The 17,480-nt window shown below is 44.6% G+C and overlaps 2 protein-coding genes across 3 annotated transcripts in view; one reads left to right on the top strand and one right to left on the bottom strand.

Moving 5' to 3' along the window:
• CTC1 (CST telomere replication complex component 1) overlaps nt 1-17,102 on the top strand; it is a 17,250-nt gene extending 148 nt beyond the window's left edge. The window contains exons 2-24 of the mRNA XM_010719678.2: nt 5-97; nt 2,422-2,656; nt 3,584-3,783; nt 4,593-4,737; nt 5,629-5,928; nt 6,076-6,204; nt 7,371-7,597; nt 8,829-9,003; nt 9,076-9,276; nt 9,526-9,652; nt 9,854-9,968; nt 10,289-10,751; nt 11,080-11,169; nt 11,441-11,584; nt 11,863-11,933; nt 12,733-12,842; nt 12,987-13,152; nt 13,398-13,484; nt 13,569-13,728; nt 14,174-14,238; nt 14,494-14,656; nt 14,797-14,923; nt 16,059-17,102. Coding sequence (XP_010717980.1) covers nt 5-97; nt 2,422-2,656; nt 3,584-3,783; nt 4,593-4,737; nt 5,629-5,928; nt 6,076-6,204; nt 7,371-7,597; nt 8,829-9,003; nt 9,076-9,276; nt 9,526-9,652; nt 9,854-9,968; nt 10,289-10,751; nt 11,080-11,169; nt 11,441-11,584; nt 11,863-11,933; nt 12,733-12,842; nt 12,987-13,152; nt 13,398-13,484; nt 13,569-13,728; nt 14,174-14,238; nt 14,494-14,656; nt 14,797-14,923; nt 16,059-16,237 — 3,772 coding nt within the window. The 3' untranslated portion in view covers nt 16,238-17,102. The remainder of the gene's footprint in view (nt 1-4; nt 98-2,421; nt 2,657-3,583; nt 3,784-4,592; nt 4,738-5,628; nt 5,929-6,075; nt 6,205-7,370; nt 7,598-8,828; nt 9,004-9,075; nt 9,277-9,525; nt 9,653-9,853; nt 9,969-10,288; nt 10,752-11,079; nt 11,170-11,440; nt 11,585-11,862; nt 11,934-12,732; nt 12,843-12,986; nt 13,153-13,397; nt 13,485-13,568; nt 13,729-14,173; nt 14,239-14,493; nt 14,657-14,796; nt 14,924-16,058) is intronic.
• Nucleotides 12,671-17,480, bottom strand: part of VTCN1 (V-set domain containing T cell activation inhibitor 1) — a 13,544-nt gene continuing 8,734 nt past the window's right edge. For both annotated transcript variants that reach the window (XM_019618488.2, XM_031555894.1), the window contains exon 6: nt 12,671-12,758. The gene's annotated coding sequence lies outside the window, so the exon portion shown is untranslated. The remainder of the gene's footprint in view (nt 12,759-17,480) is intronic.

Genomic DNA, 17,480 nt, shown 5'->3' with positions numbered 1-17,480 from the left:
CCAGCCCGGGGCCTGGCGGGACGGAGCTGCCGCCACTGGACGCGGTGCTGAGGTGCGTGAGGAGCGCGGGCGGCGGGGACCTGCCGCTGGGCTACAGGTAAGGTGGACGGGCCGTCGCGGCTGCCTTACGGGGCCGGGGGGAGCGGAGCGGAGCGGAGCTGGGCTGGGCTGGGGTCCCGCTGCTGAGCTGAGGCCTCTCCGGATGCCGGGTGTAGGAGGGGTGTTGAGGGCTGGTAACCGCACGCCTCGCCTTGGCTTTGCCGCGCCCCCGTGGCGCTTGCGGTATGACTGAGCGGCGCATCCGCCAGTCTGCGGCAGGCTCGGGTGCCGGCAAAGTGGGGCATCTCGCCGGGAAACGGCTGCTGCGCTGCGCCGCGGCTGCAGGGCTCGATCCCACCGGGCTGCTCGGGCTCGGCCTCCTTCAGTTCAGCCAGGTGAGGGTCGCCCTCGAGAGTGGGATCTCACAAATGAGCAATTCAGGATAGGGGTGTCCTGGCTTTAAATGGTGAAGGGCTTTAGGGTGCTTACTGTCATGAAAATCTGCAGCTTAGAGTCATAGGATGGGTTGGAAGAGACCTCAAAGCCCATCCAAACCCGCCTGCCACGGGCAGGGCTGCCAGCCACCGGTTCAGGCTGCCCAGGGGCCCCATCCAACCTCGTTGTGAATGCCTTCAAGGATGGGGCACCCATATCTTCTCTTTCTTAGAGACTGAAGGAACTGGGGCTGTTCAGAATGGAGAAAAGAAGGCCGAGGGGAGACGTTATTGCTCTTTTCCAATATCTGAAAGGTGCTTACAGTGAGAGTGTGGCTGGTCTCTTCTCACTGGTGACAGGTGACAGGACGAGGGGAAATGGCCTCAAGTTGCACCAGGGGAAGTTTAGGTTGGATATCAGGAAATAATTCTTTACAGAAAGGGTTGTTAAACACTGGAATAGGCTCCCCAGGCAGGTGGTTGAGTCACCATCCCTGGATGTGTTTAAAAACCGTTTGGATGTGGTGCTCAGGGACATGATTTAGCGGTGGGTTGTTAGAGTTAGGGTAGTATGGTTAGGTTGTGGTTGGACTCGATGATCTTGAAGGTCTTTTCCAACCTGAGCGATTCTATGATTCTGTGATTCTTTGAGCAGCCTGTGCTAGCACCTCATCGCCCTCATTGTGCTGAGAGGGATTTAGACAAGAAGGTCCAGCACACTCGAATCTATTTCACTCCAGCTCCAACCTGTGTTGAGGGAATATCTGTTAAAGCCTCTGGCTTGTGTAAGGTCAGTGGGCTGTTTGTTTGTGAGTGAGCTTTGCGCACAGCTAGCTGTCAAGCTTTAGAGCATCGTAGGGTCCAGGAGATAGCTGTATATGACAACCAGGATCCAGTGTACTGCTGTTGTATTGATTTCTCCCAGAAAATAATCAGTATATGTAATGGAATCAGGGGCAGCACTGTGTTCTCCTTGTAGATCATAGGCATCAGTATTAATCCCAGCTTTGCTCTGTTGCTGAAGATGCAGCAGTTTACTTATATCTTTTTCAGATAATCCATTTCCAGTTCAGGTTCCTGTCAAATAAACAAGTACTTGCATATATTTATCTCTTTTGATTCTTTTTTTTTATGTGAGTACAGTTTATAGCTTATTCTGACCCATCACTTGTCTAGATTCGTTTCTGGCTTTGAACCTTTGATACCTGACTAATCATGTGAAATTCTTCAAATTCATATTCTCCGAGTTAGATTATTTCCTGCTACTGAGCAAGTGGGTGTTGTGAATTCAGCCACTGTTTCACAACCTAACATTGTCGGCTAACCTCAGTGGAAACAGCTATCAAAATCACAAGATGGGAACCAGTTTGTAGTAGTTCTTTGACCTTAGTGCAGACAAAGGACTTTTGTTCTCCAGCATAGACAGCCAGGATGTAAACAGTGATGATGAATACTATTGTGTTGCATAAACTCTGAAAAGCTTAGATTCCTGTGAGGATGCTGTCTTGTTCTCCCATATTCAGTACTGTGGTCGGTCTAAGTGTGATAGCTTGGATCAGCCTCAATTGTGGTGGTTATCTGACAGTATTTCTTCCACCCCGCCAAAGCCAAGAATTTAGGCAGAAAGATTCAGGGCTGCATGCACTGGTGTACTTGAAAACATGTTCTTTTACTCTCAGTTAATATTTTAAGCAAGCCTTCTGTCTCTGTTTTCAGAGGGGATGTTCAGGCAGAACTGACACATCAGCTGAGATGTGAGAGATTCTTAATAAGTGCCAGTGGGTGGGTTGATTCTTGCCGTATGATATCAAACCATGCCAGAAGCTGAGGCTCTGCTGACTTAGCCAGGCTTTATCCATTGCACTGATCACTGTAATCCCCCAACTTTGCAGACTGAGTTCATCCTTCTGTGTTCTTGCTTTTCTTTCTTTTTTTTCTTTCCCTCCAGTTTCATCTCCATCTCTGACCTAACGCATCAACAGCGTACTCCGTGCTGCAGCCACCTAGCCTGGAGCACTAACAGATTTAAAGAATGGGCTCACCAAGGGCGAGGTGCTTTACCCATGCACAGCTCTTTGCCAAGGGCTTACCTGATCTTGGTTGGCTATTTAACCGATGGAAGGCAAGAGGACAAAGATGGTTGTCTCTATGTGAAAGACAATACTGGGATAATTCCGTGTGAGGTATGTCTTTGGCCCGAGGGATTCTGTGTTTATTTCCCCTTCTGGGGCAGTATTGCAGAACACCGCAGATTTCAGATGGTTTGCCAGAGTCTGTACTGAGAAAAGAAATACATCTTTGTAAAAAGCAGGAGAACAGCAGGTTCAGATCAGATTCTCTTCCCAGAGAAAGAACAGACAGAACATGTCAAATTTGTCATTGCTAGGAGAGCAAAAATCGATTCTACTGTCATGGATTAAAGAGATGAGTAAGTTTAATGTACAGTTCTGTTACACCTTGAACTGCATGAGGTGGCCTCAGACATGGAGGTCATAGCAGTATCCTGTGTTTGTTGAGCAGAAATAACTTTCTGGAGAGCTATACTGGTCGTTCATTGATGCATTGATGACATGCTTTCAGGAAATAATAAGCTGTGTGACAGTGGTACTGGATGAAAAGTTCTCTAAAATTTATGGGAAGGGAGTAAATACAAAGTAACTGATAGAATGGGAATGAAGGAGCAGTGAGGTTGTGCCTTCCAGGGAGGTGAAGACTAGGCAAAAAAGTGCATTAGTTGTATTGGTATCAACTTCTAACTGAAAACACAGGGGAAAAGAAAGGAGATGAGAATTCTAGAAAAACAGTCTGGAAATAATGAAGTCTTACAGTGATTTATGACTTTACTGCAAAGGAATATGTGTAATCCAGGAAATGCTAGGTGTAGAGCTCAGCAAGTCTCCAGATTTGTGTCTGGAAGGCCAGAAGTTGTCTGTGCAAGACAGAGAAGTGGACAGAAGACATTGCTCTCGTTTAATAATGAAGCCCAGAAGTAGAATAAGAATTTATGATGCTTGTGCAAGGGCAAATTAGTAGATTAACTTTGTAAATAATGCTGAGAAAAGGTAACTTAATTCATCTCAGGCTTTTTTTTTCACTGTCTTTTGCCTTAGCTGCTGCATTTTGAACTGCAGTGGCTGGAGTCACTGTTCCTTTTCCCAAGCTGGGCATATATACCACAGACTGACCACAGTGCAGCAGGATACATAGAAATCCTGGTGGATCCAGTGCCAGTAAATCGCCTCCGAAAGGAAGTGTCTGAGACCATTCCAGTCATCTACCCAGCGTTGGCTGAGCCACTCCTTGTCTCCAGGTAAACACCAAGCATGGCCAACTGCATGGTAGTGCTGCTGCTCTTGTTTCTCAGGTACTGTGAAAAGCATTTGGCTTAGGAAGCACTGTGTTAAGCCTCTGCCATAGGTGGAAGCAGGACAGTGAGTGATGGAAGTAAAAGTTGTATAATAATGCTACTTTTCATTAATAAACTATTTTCCAGGAGTTGACTTGAAATTTTAAACTTTAATTTTGCAAGAATAAGAGAAATTATTCCTGGTATATTTTGATACTATAAAAAAAGCATGAGAAGAAAACATTCAAAAGAACTTTCACTGAACTTTTTACTGTTCATTATTTTGATTAGCACTGCTTTTTTTCTTTTTTTTAGCCTATAGTGAAGAAGAATTATTATTAGAATCTAGAGTTACTTTTCAATATAAAATTAATGCATACCACTGGTATGGACCTGCAAAAACTGAGTTCAGTTTTCTGCTAAAGGATTGCTTGTGACTTTTTTATCCCCTACTTGGACCTATGATTAGCTTCTTGTTTGCAGCAAAGATTCTTATAATCTGACTCTTGTCTTGGAACATGAATCTTTGTAACAGCTTTGTTGTCTTCAAATACTATGGTTTTTTAAAGTGTTGAAGTGATTTGGTATATAAAAATTGAAGTAATAATTTTGTTGACAAGTTTGTTTCAAAAAACTCTCTGACAGATGATCAGCATTATTTTGTTAGATCCATTATTTCTAGAAAAGTGCATTCTACATATTTGTGTATCTTGTTTTTGGGATATTTCTGAGTCCTTGACTGATTTTTCTTTGCTTCCTCAATTGCTTTCTAGGATTCCTTGTAAGAAAAGATCAAAGCTCAGTGTGGCAGGTGAATTGTCCAGACTCAGCCCTCTCCTTTGTATTCACCAGAAGACATTCTTCTTTCTATTTCTGAAGTGCTTCACCTCAGTTGTTTGGGTCCCTGTTCTGGTGAAGGTAAGTCCTTGTAATTTTGCCCCAAAATTTGCCATCTATATTCACATATGTGTTGGTTAATCAATTTTTCAAAGCTTGGCCTTTTCCTTTCAATGTGATTTATTTCTCCTACTAAAAACTACTGATGCTTTTTTTTTTTTTAATTTCACATAGCCTACAATAATCCTTATGCATAGATTGCTTTAAAAGTAATGCCTCCTATTTATTTCCTTGGAAAGTACTGCAGATACAGAGAGTACAATAACACTGTTTGATAGAATTAGTTCTTAGATACAAAACACTCTTTCAACATAGTCACCACCATTAGCTGTGCATTTTTGCCAGTGATGAACAAGAGCCTCCATGCCACGCAGGTCAAAATCTGCACCAGCAGAGGTGACCCACTGTTGCCATCACTGCTGCTGAAACAACCACCCACTGCCTCTGTGTTCACATGCACTGCTTGGTCTCCATAGCTGTCCAAGCATCAATGAGTGTCAATGGGGGCCATTTTTCCACGTGGAAGAATTCACTGACACACCTTTGCTTCATACACGTTTCTGTCAGACTCCATTCTGTCAGACTGCCCCTCTGCTGCCATCTGTTGCACAGCAACAATGTGTAACAGAACGTTGGTGAGAAGGCTCAGCCTTCTCTGACATTGGGGGCCAACATAATAAAATAGAAGGCATTACTTTTAGAGCAGCCCTCATAGATAAGTCTATTGCTATTTCCTGCTAAAGAAATACAACCTTCCTCCCTACTACAATTGTAGTTCCCCTGAACGCCTTGTAGATACCACTCTTTTGCAAAAGGATGAGGTGATCCTCTCAAAAGGAAAGTTTTTCATGTGGGAAGAATATTTTTCCAGTGGAAGAGATGCTGATGTCACTCTTGGTCTCTCTGCTCCAGAAGCCCAACCAGCTGGCGTGGCACCATACCCTCCAGTTGGGCCACAGATACACAATAACAGGCCTGAGTATATCCAGCCTGAAGAAATCTGGGCAAAGGATGTTTGTCACCAGTGTTACTTCCTGCCTTCTGCCTTACTGTGCAGAGAAGGTAAAGGAGCAGGCATTGGACAGTTCTTGGCAAGAAGAATCCTCTCTGTCAGCTTCACTTGAGACCACAGAGCATTTCAATGACTCCTCAGAGCTGAGCGCTGAAGAGTGGCCAGGATCAATCAAAGAGACCAAGATCATCTCATATGTGGTAAGGATTCGTAGCATTAGCTTTTATCTACTCGTGGTCTAGCAAGATCTCATTGTCATGATGAATTTATTTTCTTTTCGCTCAGGCCTATGAGTCTCTTACATTCTGGAATAAACTCACATAACTTTCTGTTCGCTTTTTATGTAGGGAACTGTCACCAAAATACTCAATGCCCAAGCTGGTCTTTATGAGCTCGATAACAAAGTCTGCTTGTGCCTTGCTTACCAGCAGTTGTTGAACTCTGCACGTGGAATCCGACCAGGAGCATGTGTGGAGGTAAAGTTGAGAGACTTATGAAGTACAGTAGGGTTGATCTTGGTCAACCATCAACCAGACTGCTCTAGTACTTCTCTTAAGGCAGACAGAGGAATTAAATAATATGGGGGGAAAAAAAGCTTTTGAGTTGAGAGGGAGATCACTCATCATCACAGGCAGAACAGACTCAAAGTGAGGAAGCTTAGTTTGTTACCAGTGAAGAATAGAGCAAGACACTGAGAAAGAAAAACGAAACTCAGACCACCTACCTTTCCTCTGTTCTTCCCAGATTCAACTTTACTCTATTGCTTCTGACTCTTCTGCCTCTTTTTCCCTCAGTTCCTGCCCCTGAGTTCTCCAGGAGGATGGGAAATACTTCCTGGATGGGAAAATCCAGGAGCTTGGAATACTTCTTAAGGGCAGCAGTTCTTGAAACACTACTTTTGTGGGGGCTCTCCATGGGCTGTGGCCTCCTTCAGGCCACATCCACTGCTACACCGTGGGTTCTTCCATAGGCTGCACATGGAGATTTGCTCTGCGTGGTGCCTGTGGGCTGCAGGGGGACAGCCTGCTCCATCATGGGGCTCTCCTCAGGCTGCAGAGAAATTCTGCTCTGCTCCTGCAGCACCTTCTACCCTCCTGCAAAAACCTGGGTGTCTGCAGGGCTGTTTCTTTCACGTTTTCTCACTCCTTTCCCCAGCCATTGCTGTGCAGCATTTTTTCTTCACAATCAGCACTGCTCATGACTCAGCTCTGGCCAGCAGTGGGTCATTTTTGGAGCCAACTGGAGCTGGCTGTTACCTGACTTGAGGTGGCAGCTGGGCTTTGCTCACAGAGGCCATCCCTGTAGCCTCCCTGCTACCAAAACTTAAAGCATTCAATGAAAAATACTTATGCCCCCAGGGATGGCTTGCAAGTGTGTGTGGGTCAACAAAAGGCTGCAGGAACACTGGAAGTTTTTCAACAAGTCCTTGAAACAAAATCAGGGATTTTGCTTAACAAACTTGGTCGTGAAAGTTGAAATGCTAATTATTTGATTCTTCCTTAAGCAGTGCCAGGTCTTTTAGGACTACTGAGTTCACAGACAGTCCAGCAGAGTGAAAAAGGGTTTAGAGTGAGGTGATGGTTTGGGAGAGCAGAGGCAAACTGTACTTCTCCATTAAGTCTCAGTGTCTGTTTTATCTCAGCTCATCGATGTCCACCTCCTACAGAAGCCTCTGGTATCCTCTCCTTTCATTGTACTTGGCGCTTGTTTGAACAGCACTGTCTTGCTGAGGAGTTTTTCAAGGCTCAGCACTCCTTACCACCCACCAGTCACTTCAAGAAATCTCTACCTACACCTGCTCTTCTGCTATAATCTTGGTATGCCACTCTACCTCTGGCTGGTGAGCCTTCTGGAGACATTTAAGGAGAGGTAAGGACAGTTCTGAAGTCAGACGGTGTGCAGATGTGCTTTGTAAGCTACCTGAGCATCTTCCAGACCAAAGGTTCACAAAGCTTATTTGCTTGGAGACTAATGGCAGCAGCAATTGTGTCTGGTTTACTGGCTTAAGCTGTTTATCTGGATTCCACATCTAGTGAAGCTTGTACCTTGTAGTTGCTCTAATGAAGAACTCATGTGTATTTTTCAAGTGCATGTACAGTAAGCCCACTGTTTCCATAAGCTGCAGCGCTCCAGAGCATGTGTTGACCTGTCCCCACCTATGAAACTTTGTTCTGGAATATGGAAGCAGTGTAAGGATGAGTGCTTCCAATCTGATTTGCTTGGCAAATGAACTTGAGCACTGAGGCTGAAGCTGGAAATTGCTTCTACAACCAGATTACAGATGATACAAAGGCTCTTATTTCCTAGCTCCTTACAAGAGCAGCAGCAACTGCTCAGTATTATCAGTAGTGTGAGCACTTGTTGGAGAAACTTTGTTTTAGCAGATTTTCCCACACACTTATGTCTGTGGAATTTTTGCCATGCTTTCCAATAAAACAGCTTTAGTTCTGTTCCCAGAATGTTGCTAGCTATCAGTTTCATTTTTTTATTATGTTTTCCACTTGTAATTACTAAGTCAGCCACTGCCTGAAAGTTGTTCCAGTGATTTAGTCACTATCTCTTTTTACTTGATTTCATCTTTTGTTATTAAAACTATTTTGACTGGCAGTGTGATCACTTGTGGGCGTTCAGAGTGATGAGGTATCCTTCTGAAAAGATCCGAACACAAAGAAACTATCAGAACAAGAGCAATCTGTGGTTATTTTGTTCTGTCTTGTGACTTTTGCATCCTGTTAAAGAAAACCAAGTATACCTAACATGAATAAATATATCAAGTTTAGTTAAAATACATGAAGATCCATTTGTGTAACTTACAAGGAGATTTTCTTTATGTGGGTTTTTCATTCATTCGAGTCTTGAGATGTTACCAGTCTGTCTATTTCTCCTGGCTTTTTGTTCCTTTTCTGCTTGCCTGACATCAATCTGCATCACTTTTAAATGTTCCTTTTTTAACCACTTTGCATTCTTTTTACAGTCTCCTTAATTCTTATCCTGCACAGCGCATTCACTGGTAACAAGCAGAAAAAATTCCTGACTTACATGCAAAACCCACTTTAGAATTGGGAGTGCTACTGCTTCTAACTGCTTTAAAATTTTTCAGGTTTTCTTGTTTCTTTGGGCACCACCGACTGTTGCTTAGCTCTAAATACCGAGACCCTGGACCTGCAGAGAAATTCCTTGTTCCAGTTCTGCAAGCTGTGGTACCAGACAGAAGGGAAACAAGAGATATTTATCAAGAAATTCTAGCAAAAATGCATCACTGTCCCCTGCAGAAGGTAAATGCACTGTGAACTGTTTTTAGTTTATCTGATGGGAAGAAACTGTTGATCTTTTTTTTTTCCCCTTAGTATTTGACCCTGGATCCCCCATACCAGGTCCCATCTCTGTCAGCACTGGGTCGTGTAGCAGAACAGAAGGGCTGGGAAGGCTTCTGTCCATCCCAGCTGCTCTCCCCTTTAGAGGCACAACACATGGGCACCCAAGAGCTGAATCGCAGGCTGGCCTGGTCCTACTGCACATTCTCAGCAGGAAGTTTCCAGCCCCAGCTGGTAAGTGCCTAGTTCTCTTTACTGTCTGCACCCTGAGAGCTCCCAATTCTCCTAATGTCTTCCAGCACAGCCACTGTCTTTTGCCCACTCAGATGAGAGCCTGTTCCTTTTGCTTGGGAATGATGCTGATTTTCTTACCTGTGTTGTGTTGAATACAGCCTGAATTTGGGCTGCTGCCACGCACGCAGATTTCTAGTTTTCGAATATGGGAAGCGTTTGATACTCTTTACATCTTCCTTTCTCATGCAGATCCTACTAGGTGTGCTGCGAGTCTCCTCCAGGAGAAGTTCCCTCCAGCTGCAGGACAGCAGTGGCACACTTCCCTGTGTGATTTCCCATAGGGATGGTACCCCCTTTGCCAATACAGCTCTCATAGGTACGTTCCACAGAACTAAATTTCAAGGTGCTGAAATTGTGGTGTTCTGCCATCCAGCTCCAAAACAAGGAAAAAAAGACTTGGTGTGAAGATGCTGGAATGTCACTGCCTCTCCTCATGACTTTAAAATGAGGAAATTGAGCTTGCTCTTTTTATGTTCTCCTTTCATTAGCTCAATTCCTTTCTCTGTTGTGTTTGCAGGATCACTCTTGCAGGTGGAGAACTATCAACTTGTAGTGGAGAGGTTCATTCAGAGTGATTTTCCCTCCTGGGAGCAGCTAGAAAATTCAGAGCATGTGAGAGAGAAAAAAACCAGGTGGGTTCCTTTATTCGGTGCCGTAGTAAAATCATTACTCTGCAGTTCCATGCCATTTTGGATTATGGTAAAACTGCATGTTGGCATAGTATTTTGGTGCTGAAGTCCTTTGCTAGTTACGGGAACAAGATCTTTATTGGAAACAAATCCACCATGTCTATTTTGTTCCAAATACATCCAGCCTGGTAGCTGCCCTCTATTTCACCCTTTCCTGCTTCTCTTTTGAATACCCGCTGAGCACTCACTTCCAGATAGTTGCTTGTTTTAGACAGCTACCTGTCAGGAGCAGAAGATTTAATTGCTACCATTTGTCATTTCAGTATCTATGTGCAGTTCTACTTTGAGGATGTTCAGGTTCTCCATTCGGTGGAAGGACAAATCCAGAAAGATCCTCGGAGTAACAATACCACCTCTTTGAGGAAAAAGAATGATGGCAGCTCGACATCTGATCTGGAAACCCCAGAGGCAAAAGTGCTGAAATTGGAGGATCCCAAGCCAGATCCTGGCAGAGATGAGGGCTGTCAGAGGGGCCAGAGCAGCACTGGAAGAACTGGCTGTGTTTCACACCTATTCTTGGTTACCCAGAAAGAGGGGCTTATGTTGCGCAACTACCAGCTACTCAGAGAAGGAGGTGGAGAAGAACAAGAACCACAGCGCAGTTTTCAAGCCACGGTGCTGTGGCTGGGCAGACCTCAGCTGTGGAGCCACCCCAGAGAGACCAAGAGTCTGCCTGAGCTAGAGGAGGCCGGCCGTGATGGAGGAGAGGGCATGACACGGCAAGAGGTGAGGCAGCAGTGGGCTTCAGTGGGTGGTTTGATACAACTGGCAGTGGTAATTTACAGATCTAGATTTCTAATCAATGGGAGGGTGATTTTTGTCGAGTAGAAGAGTGTGTTTATGCAGGTAACTTCCTTCTGCCACTGTAAGGGAGTTCAATCTCCTCGCCATCAATATCCTGTAAATATATTCACCTCACCTTGTCCTTGATGGTGCTAAATTTGCTAGTCAATCATCTGCTGGACCTGCTCCACTTTTGGTGTGCTTTTCATTTTTCACTTTTTTCCTAACATTTCTCATCACTTTTTCTCTTTTTCTCCCCATCTCCCACCAGGCACTACTGCTTTTTATGGGGAAGTCATTGCAATGGTTTCCATTTCTGCATCTGGATGGGTTGTATCGCTTCATTGTGCCCCACTGCTCGGTAAGGGAAAGGTTATCTTACAGTTTCCCATTGGAGGAGTTTTGCTAAATTGTATATGGGAGATGAAGTGTCAGTGACTAAGTTTTTTGCAAGGTGTAGAATTCTCATCTGTCTTGCCAAGTAACTGCCTCAATTCTGTGTTTAGTTAAAACTCTCAGAGCTTTGAGTTCAGTGAATTTTTTTTTCTTCAAATTATTGTTCCTTATCAGTCCTCTTTTGCTTTCATCTTCCTTTGATAATAATTTTCTTTGCATTATGACTCTTCTTTCAGGACTTAGAAGTATTTGACAAGCTCAGTTTTCCACCTGTGCCAGCAGAGTTCCTAGGCAGGCCATCCTGCCCCTTATGCCTGCCTGTCCAAGATAACTGGCACTTACAGCATGAGACGTGGTTTTCCTTCCCAATTGAGTGCCAGGTACTGCAGCAACTTTACTGCTCTGGGCTATCATGGCTGACTTCCTGTTCTCTCCAGAATTAGCTCAGAAAATTGTTGATATAGAATCTCTTGTTAACAAGACAGAAGATGAGCCCCATAAAAGATTACTGCTGGGCCTCATATTTTCCTGCCTTGGAATTAATCTGAGAAGGAACCGTCAGTTGTTTGATGTAAAGTAACTCTAAGCATGCAAAACTTGTCTCTACTGCTTTGGCTGCTATAAATTGAAACCAAGTCTGTGTCTCTGTCATTTCTAGCTGGCAGCCAAGGCAGCGCTGACGGGCATGGACCAGAGAATTTCCTCCATTCCAGAAATACTTAGCAACAGGTTTGTTGGTCTGCCCTATACTTGATGTGACTGCCTTAGGGAACGAGGTAGTGTTGGTCATTATTGGAGACAGTACAATGTTAAAAATGAATAATTAATGAATAATGAATTTGCTGCTCTAGAGATATTGTTTGGAAATATTTTTGTGTGCAAATAGCCCAGACTGTGAACCTATCTTGTTTATCAAAGCTTAAAGGGATTGCAGGTTACAAAGCTGCAAAATGGTGTCCAGAAAAAGTTTGAGCTAACTGCTGGTGTGGAGTAGGTGCCGAAAACCTATGCTAAATTCTTGTCAAAAGTAGAAACAGGCGCAGCAGGGTAAATGGGGGTAAATGTGTGAAGTTTGTGGGGTTTGGGTTTTTTGTTTGTTTAACTTGCTTAAGTAAATAATGAGGTAAGAAGCTTTTCTTTTCAAAGCACGTTTAATCTGCACATGCACTGAAATATTCACCAGCACCTTACGGTAAGTTGAGTTTTCCCCTGCTTGGCTTCTTCTTCTAAGAAAAATAATGGAGCTAAACAGAAGGGTAAGCTAGGATGTCTCTCTCCTTTTCAATTCTCCCATGTCTGGAAAAGCAGAAGTGACTTCAGAGACCTCTTGTTCTTGGGTGTGGTAGGCTGCAGCAAGCTGCTGTAAATGTAGTAGTGGGGTGCCCAGGGGTAAGCTCCCCTGAAGCCAGACTTAAGTAACAGCACTTCTCTTCACCCTGTCCTTTGTTGTTGCAATCTTTGGATCAGGATTTTTTCCACTCCCTTCGTCTTCCAAGACAGAAATCCAACAATTCTGGTCTGCTCTCAGTTTCAGAGGTTCCCTTGTTTCTTTCTCTGGAGAGATAGTAGAGAGGACCCTGTGTGCTTCTCCTAAGAATGAGAAGCCATCTGCGACTCTCAGCCTTAAAAAGCAGAAAGGTAAGACTGCCTGGAAAACATTTGAGGTAGAACAGTAGCCTTGTTGTGATGCGAGGAAAACATCTGCAGCAAATTCAGCTAAGTGGCAGACTAAGCTCATGATGTGTTTGAGCTCATGATGTGTGTTTTTCTGTGCTTTCCCAGGGAGTCTGCTGGCCAGTGATCACAGCGTGAAGCTCAGCATTTCAGCTGCTGCAGGCTCCCCTGTTGTTCTGGACATTTACATTGCTGCAACCTATCTGCAGCATCTCAGGGGTTTGCTACCTGGAGCCAAGATCCTCTTTCAGAACTTGGAACGCAAAATCTCAAGGTACCCTGAGCTCTGCTCTGGTCCTGGACTGGATCTGACCTCCCTGCCTTTCTTTGAAATGATCTCCCCTCTTTTTTGGGTTTATCCCTTGTCCACACCTGCCTAAGGCCCCAACCCTTACTACAAATGACATTCTTACCATGTCAGATTACCAGACCAGCCACCCTAGGGGAAAAAAAAAATAAAAACAACAAGCCATTTGTTTTCTATGAGCTGTTTCTGACATCTACGCTCTCATATTGCAGATTCCATAATGTTTACTGCACATACATTGCCTCCAGCTGTGTGACCATCCTGTCTCTCCCAGCTTCTCACCAACTTCTTACCTCCAGGTGAGTCCAGGTTCTGTTCCCACCTCTCACTGTCCTGAAAAAGATTTCCCTGTTCCAAGTTTCGCATGGTCCTGTTTCTTCTAGTTGTGCAGGAAGAGCCTCATCCCCTTCGCTGGTGTTCATATCCAACTTGCAACGTCACCTACAAACCCTGCCCCAGGCACGGATTTTGTGCCATGTGTCCTGTGTGTTGACCCTCTCCTTGCAGTGGGTTTGCTCTCTTTGCAGCAGCATCTTCAAAGAGGTATGGAAGCTTCCAGAGAGAATCTGGCAGGAGGCCTGCAGACTTTCTACTCATATATTTTATGCTACTATGTAGAAGAAATAAGTTCCTATCTAATCCTAGAACCCTTTATTGTAGTGTCTGAAAAATACTTGCATTTTGGAAAAGGATCAAAATGACAAGAAGTACGCATCTGGTATCAGGCAGGTTTGCAGCAAGGAGCAGGGGTAAAGTGAGGACTTTCAGGGGAGATTCCTGCCATGCACTGTGCACTGCTCTCGAGGTGTATCACCTTGCAGTATGTTTCTTCTTCTCAAGAAAAACTTTTCTCAAGGCACCCACTGAAAATACAGTGAGGTTCTTTATTCCTTTGCATAGTTAGTTAGGGGAATTAAAAGAAACAGTGGCCATTCACCTTCTCTCTTGTAGCCACCCATACATAGCTATAGCTTTACTCTTCCTTCAGGGGAAGTGCACCCGACACAGTCCACCATGTCCATCACACACTGGAGTGAGGCAAGCCAGTGCACGGTAAGCACTGTAGAGGCTGGATATGGGAAGAGGTGGGTAGGAGGGAACAAATTGCGTGATACAGGAGGGGATAGGCCAGTCGTGGATGGGATGTGGTCAGAATAGTGAAGATAGGAGTTGAGATTCCTCGTGTCTTCCCAGATGTAGACAAACCTCTCTTTACTGGGACTTGTTGTCTGGAATGTGATTTTTGTGAAGGGGCAAGGTGTTGTCCTAACCTCTCTCCACTTGTTCATCTGCCTGCTCTCTCCATAGGGTGCTGGTGGAGGATGGGACAGGTGAAGCTTTGGTGCTGTGCAGGAACCAGCACGTGGCAGCAATGCTGGGCCTGAGCCTTCTCGAGTGGGAAGCTGTGCAAAGCTGTGTGCAGAGCAGAGGCAGCCTGTTTATTCAGTATGGGGAAGCTACTGGGACTGGGGTGAGTGGGTTATTCAGGCAGGGACTGCTGCATGCAGGGTGTGACTCTCAGTGGGACTGGATTTCCCTTTGCTGTGGGTGTTCCAGGGGCTCCCTGCCCCCTCCACACATGTACTGACAACACACCTTTTCCTTCCTCAGTGTGTAGAAGAACTGGAGGATCCCATTGCTTGCTACTTAAGGAACCTCTGCAGGAGTTCTCTCATCTCTCGACCTATTCTGCTGGATTTCAGCCTAGACAGGAAGCCCTCCAAAGTCCTGCAGCCTGGTGAGCAAACACTGTTGGCTTTTGTAATAATGGGTGTGGGAAGGAAGCTAGAAGCTGTTTCACCATTCTGGGGAATGCCCTTTCTGCCCACAGAACAAGATCTTTGGAGGATTTCCAAGGAATTTCCATGGATGCAAAAAATACAGAGAGAGTACATTAATATTGTTGTATAAATTGACACTTACTGTTTTTACTTTACACAAAAGCATATAAAAATAGTATTGAATCATCCTTAGTATTGTGGTGACAAACTCGGAATACTTCTGTTCAAGTTTTAAGTGGAAAATATATCATCTAGCCAGTATAGTAATTGTTCAAAGGTATCAGACTGGAGAGTTGGCCAGAGAGGAACTTGGTGAGGTTCAACAAGGGCAAATATAGAGTCCTACACCTGGGGAGGAAAAATAGCGTGCATCAGTAGAGGTTAGGTGCTGACCTCATGGGAAGGAGCTCTGTAGAGAAGTACCTGGGTGTCGTGGTGGACAACAGGTTGGCCATTTGCCAGCAGTGTCTCCTTGTGGCCTAGAAGGCCAGAGTTGCTTACAAACAAAGTGGCTTTTGGCCTTAGGCGAGACAGCAGGCAGAATTGGCCTTAGGCGAGACAGAAGGTAGAATTAAGCATAGGTCTGGAAATCTCACCATGGCCACAGAAATTGAAGCACGGAAGGATTTTAAATTCATGGGTAGTGATGTCTGAGCTCATGCTGCCTCAGCTGTGCAGTTACTCATTTAAAGGGATGTTCTCTTCAAGCCCCTGTGCTAACACCTAGCATGTGGGTGTGGGTCCAGGCATGCAGAGGCTGATTTGTTAGGCTCACCAAAAGATGCTCTGCTGTTGACACTGTCTTTGGGATAGTGTGTAACGCTGTAAGGCCAGATTGCTGATGATAAGAAAAGATACAAAGCTCAGTGCAGCAGCAGTGTGCACAGCTCAGCAGCAGCATATTGTCCACAGCAATTCACAACATAAAATGTCTGTTTCCTCCTGTATTTGTTAATCTTCCTGTCCTTTGTGGTTTAGGAGATGCCAAGCAGCTGCTGCAAGGCTTTCCCTCCCACAGAAGGGGAGAGGGAAGTGTGCTAGAACATAGGAGCCACGTACTGAGCAATTAAGTGTTGTGTCCTTCCCCTTCAGCTCCAGTGCAAGTGAGAAATTTTCGGTGCGGTGAAGTGGAGTTTGTGTCACAAGTGAGACCTCGACAGAGCCTGTTGTGCCTGAATGTGGAAGAAGTAGGACAAAAAGCCTTATGCTGTCTGAACAGAGAGAGGATCAAGAGGATGTCTGCTCACTGCCAAGTGGGAACCACTACTTAACATATTTCCCAGTGGGAAATGAATTATGGAAATGCCTACTGGAATTGGAAGGGGGTTTTTTTCCCCTCTTTCCTCCTTTCCAGTGGGAGCACAGGCCTGTGAGCACAACATGAAGACTGTAACCAAGAAGCTGAACATGACTAATGGAATTCTTGAACTGGACCATTGCCACCAGCCATTGCAGGCTATGCTTCAAGGAAGAAACGTTCATTTATCTCCTACGTGGGAGCCATTGCTCTGGGCCTAGGGCATATAATGTGTTTTTTATGAGGCAGTATCTAGTAAATACAGCTATCACATTGCAGTTTAAATAACAATATCTATTTTAATACCATTTTACTTGCTATATGGGGAACTGAGTCAGAATGTAGATTAATTTATGAGCCAGAGACGGCATTTTGCAGTTCATTCACTATCTTCATGGAAAAGTGTGTAGTTTCCTTAGGGGAAATTCTCCTTAACGTGTTTGAAATGATTAAAATGTTTTTAAAGCACTTCCTTCCTCGAAGAAAAGATAAATAAACAATTTACTGTTTGGAGACTAAATCATGGCACTAACAGTACTATGCAAGCATTGTTTTGCAGCTTAAGCATTACTGCAGCCTGAACATTATTTGGGGCTGGTAGTGAGGAATGCAGAGAGCTATGATACGAGTTCACAGTACACTCCAGGCTTGTCCATCTGCTGCTGATTAGTAAGTTGGGGAAAATGTAATGCTATGTGCCTGTATCTGTAGTGGCACAGCAGCCTCACTGGCACAATGCCATTTGAAGAGATTCCACTTCCATCTGCTTGAAGCAATAATTGAGCGTTCTGTACTTGTATAGCTTAATAAATTCAACCCAGAATTACTTCCCCACCTTACTCAGTGTGTAGTGCCTATTTGAGCAGCTCCTCAAATAGAATTTGGGGTTTTATTTGCTCATTGTTTCCTCCTGCGTTTTCCCCTTCCCCCTTAGTTTGAGCCTTATATTAATTTTCAGGTGATGGTTTTACTGAGCGTGTGGAAAGTATCTTCAATCTCAAGGTCTGCTCGCCACTTCTAGACCAAAGCATGAGTTCCCAAGACCTGACAAATGCTGCTGCTCAATAAAGTTCTGAGACTCCATCCTAAGGGAGGTCACAGAAAGAAGAAAGGAAAGATCTTTTGAGTTTTGCCACAGTGGCCTTTTTTTCCAGTAGGTGCTTTCTCAGAAAAGGTAAAGGTTTTGCTGAAGCTTGCCCATCTTCCCAAGGAGAAAA

The sequence above is a fragment of the Meleagris gallopavo genome, chromosome 1 (genome assembly GCF_000146605.3).
Source record: "Meleagris gallopavo isolate NT-WF06-2002-E0010 breed Aviagen turkey brand Nicholas breeding stock chromosome 1, Turkey_5.1, whole genome shotgun sequence".
Classification (NCBI taxonomy): Eukaryota; Metazoa; Chordata; class Aves; order Galliformes; family Phasianidae; genus Meleagris; species Meleagris gallopavo.
The sequence above is the reverse complement of the archived record's forward strand: the minus strand, read 5'-3'. Positions and strand labels throughout refer to the sequence as shown.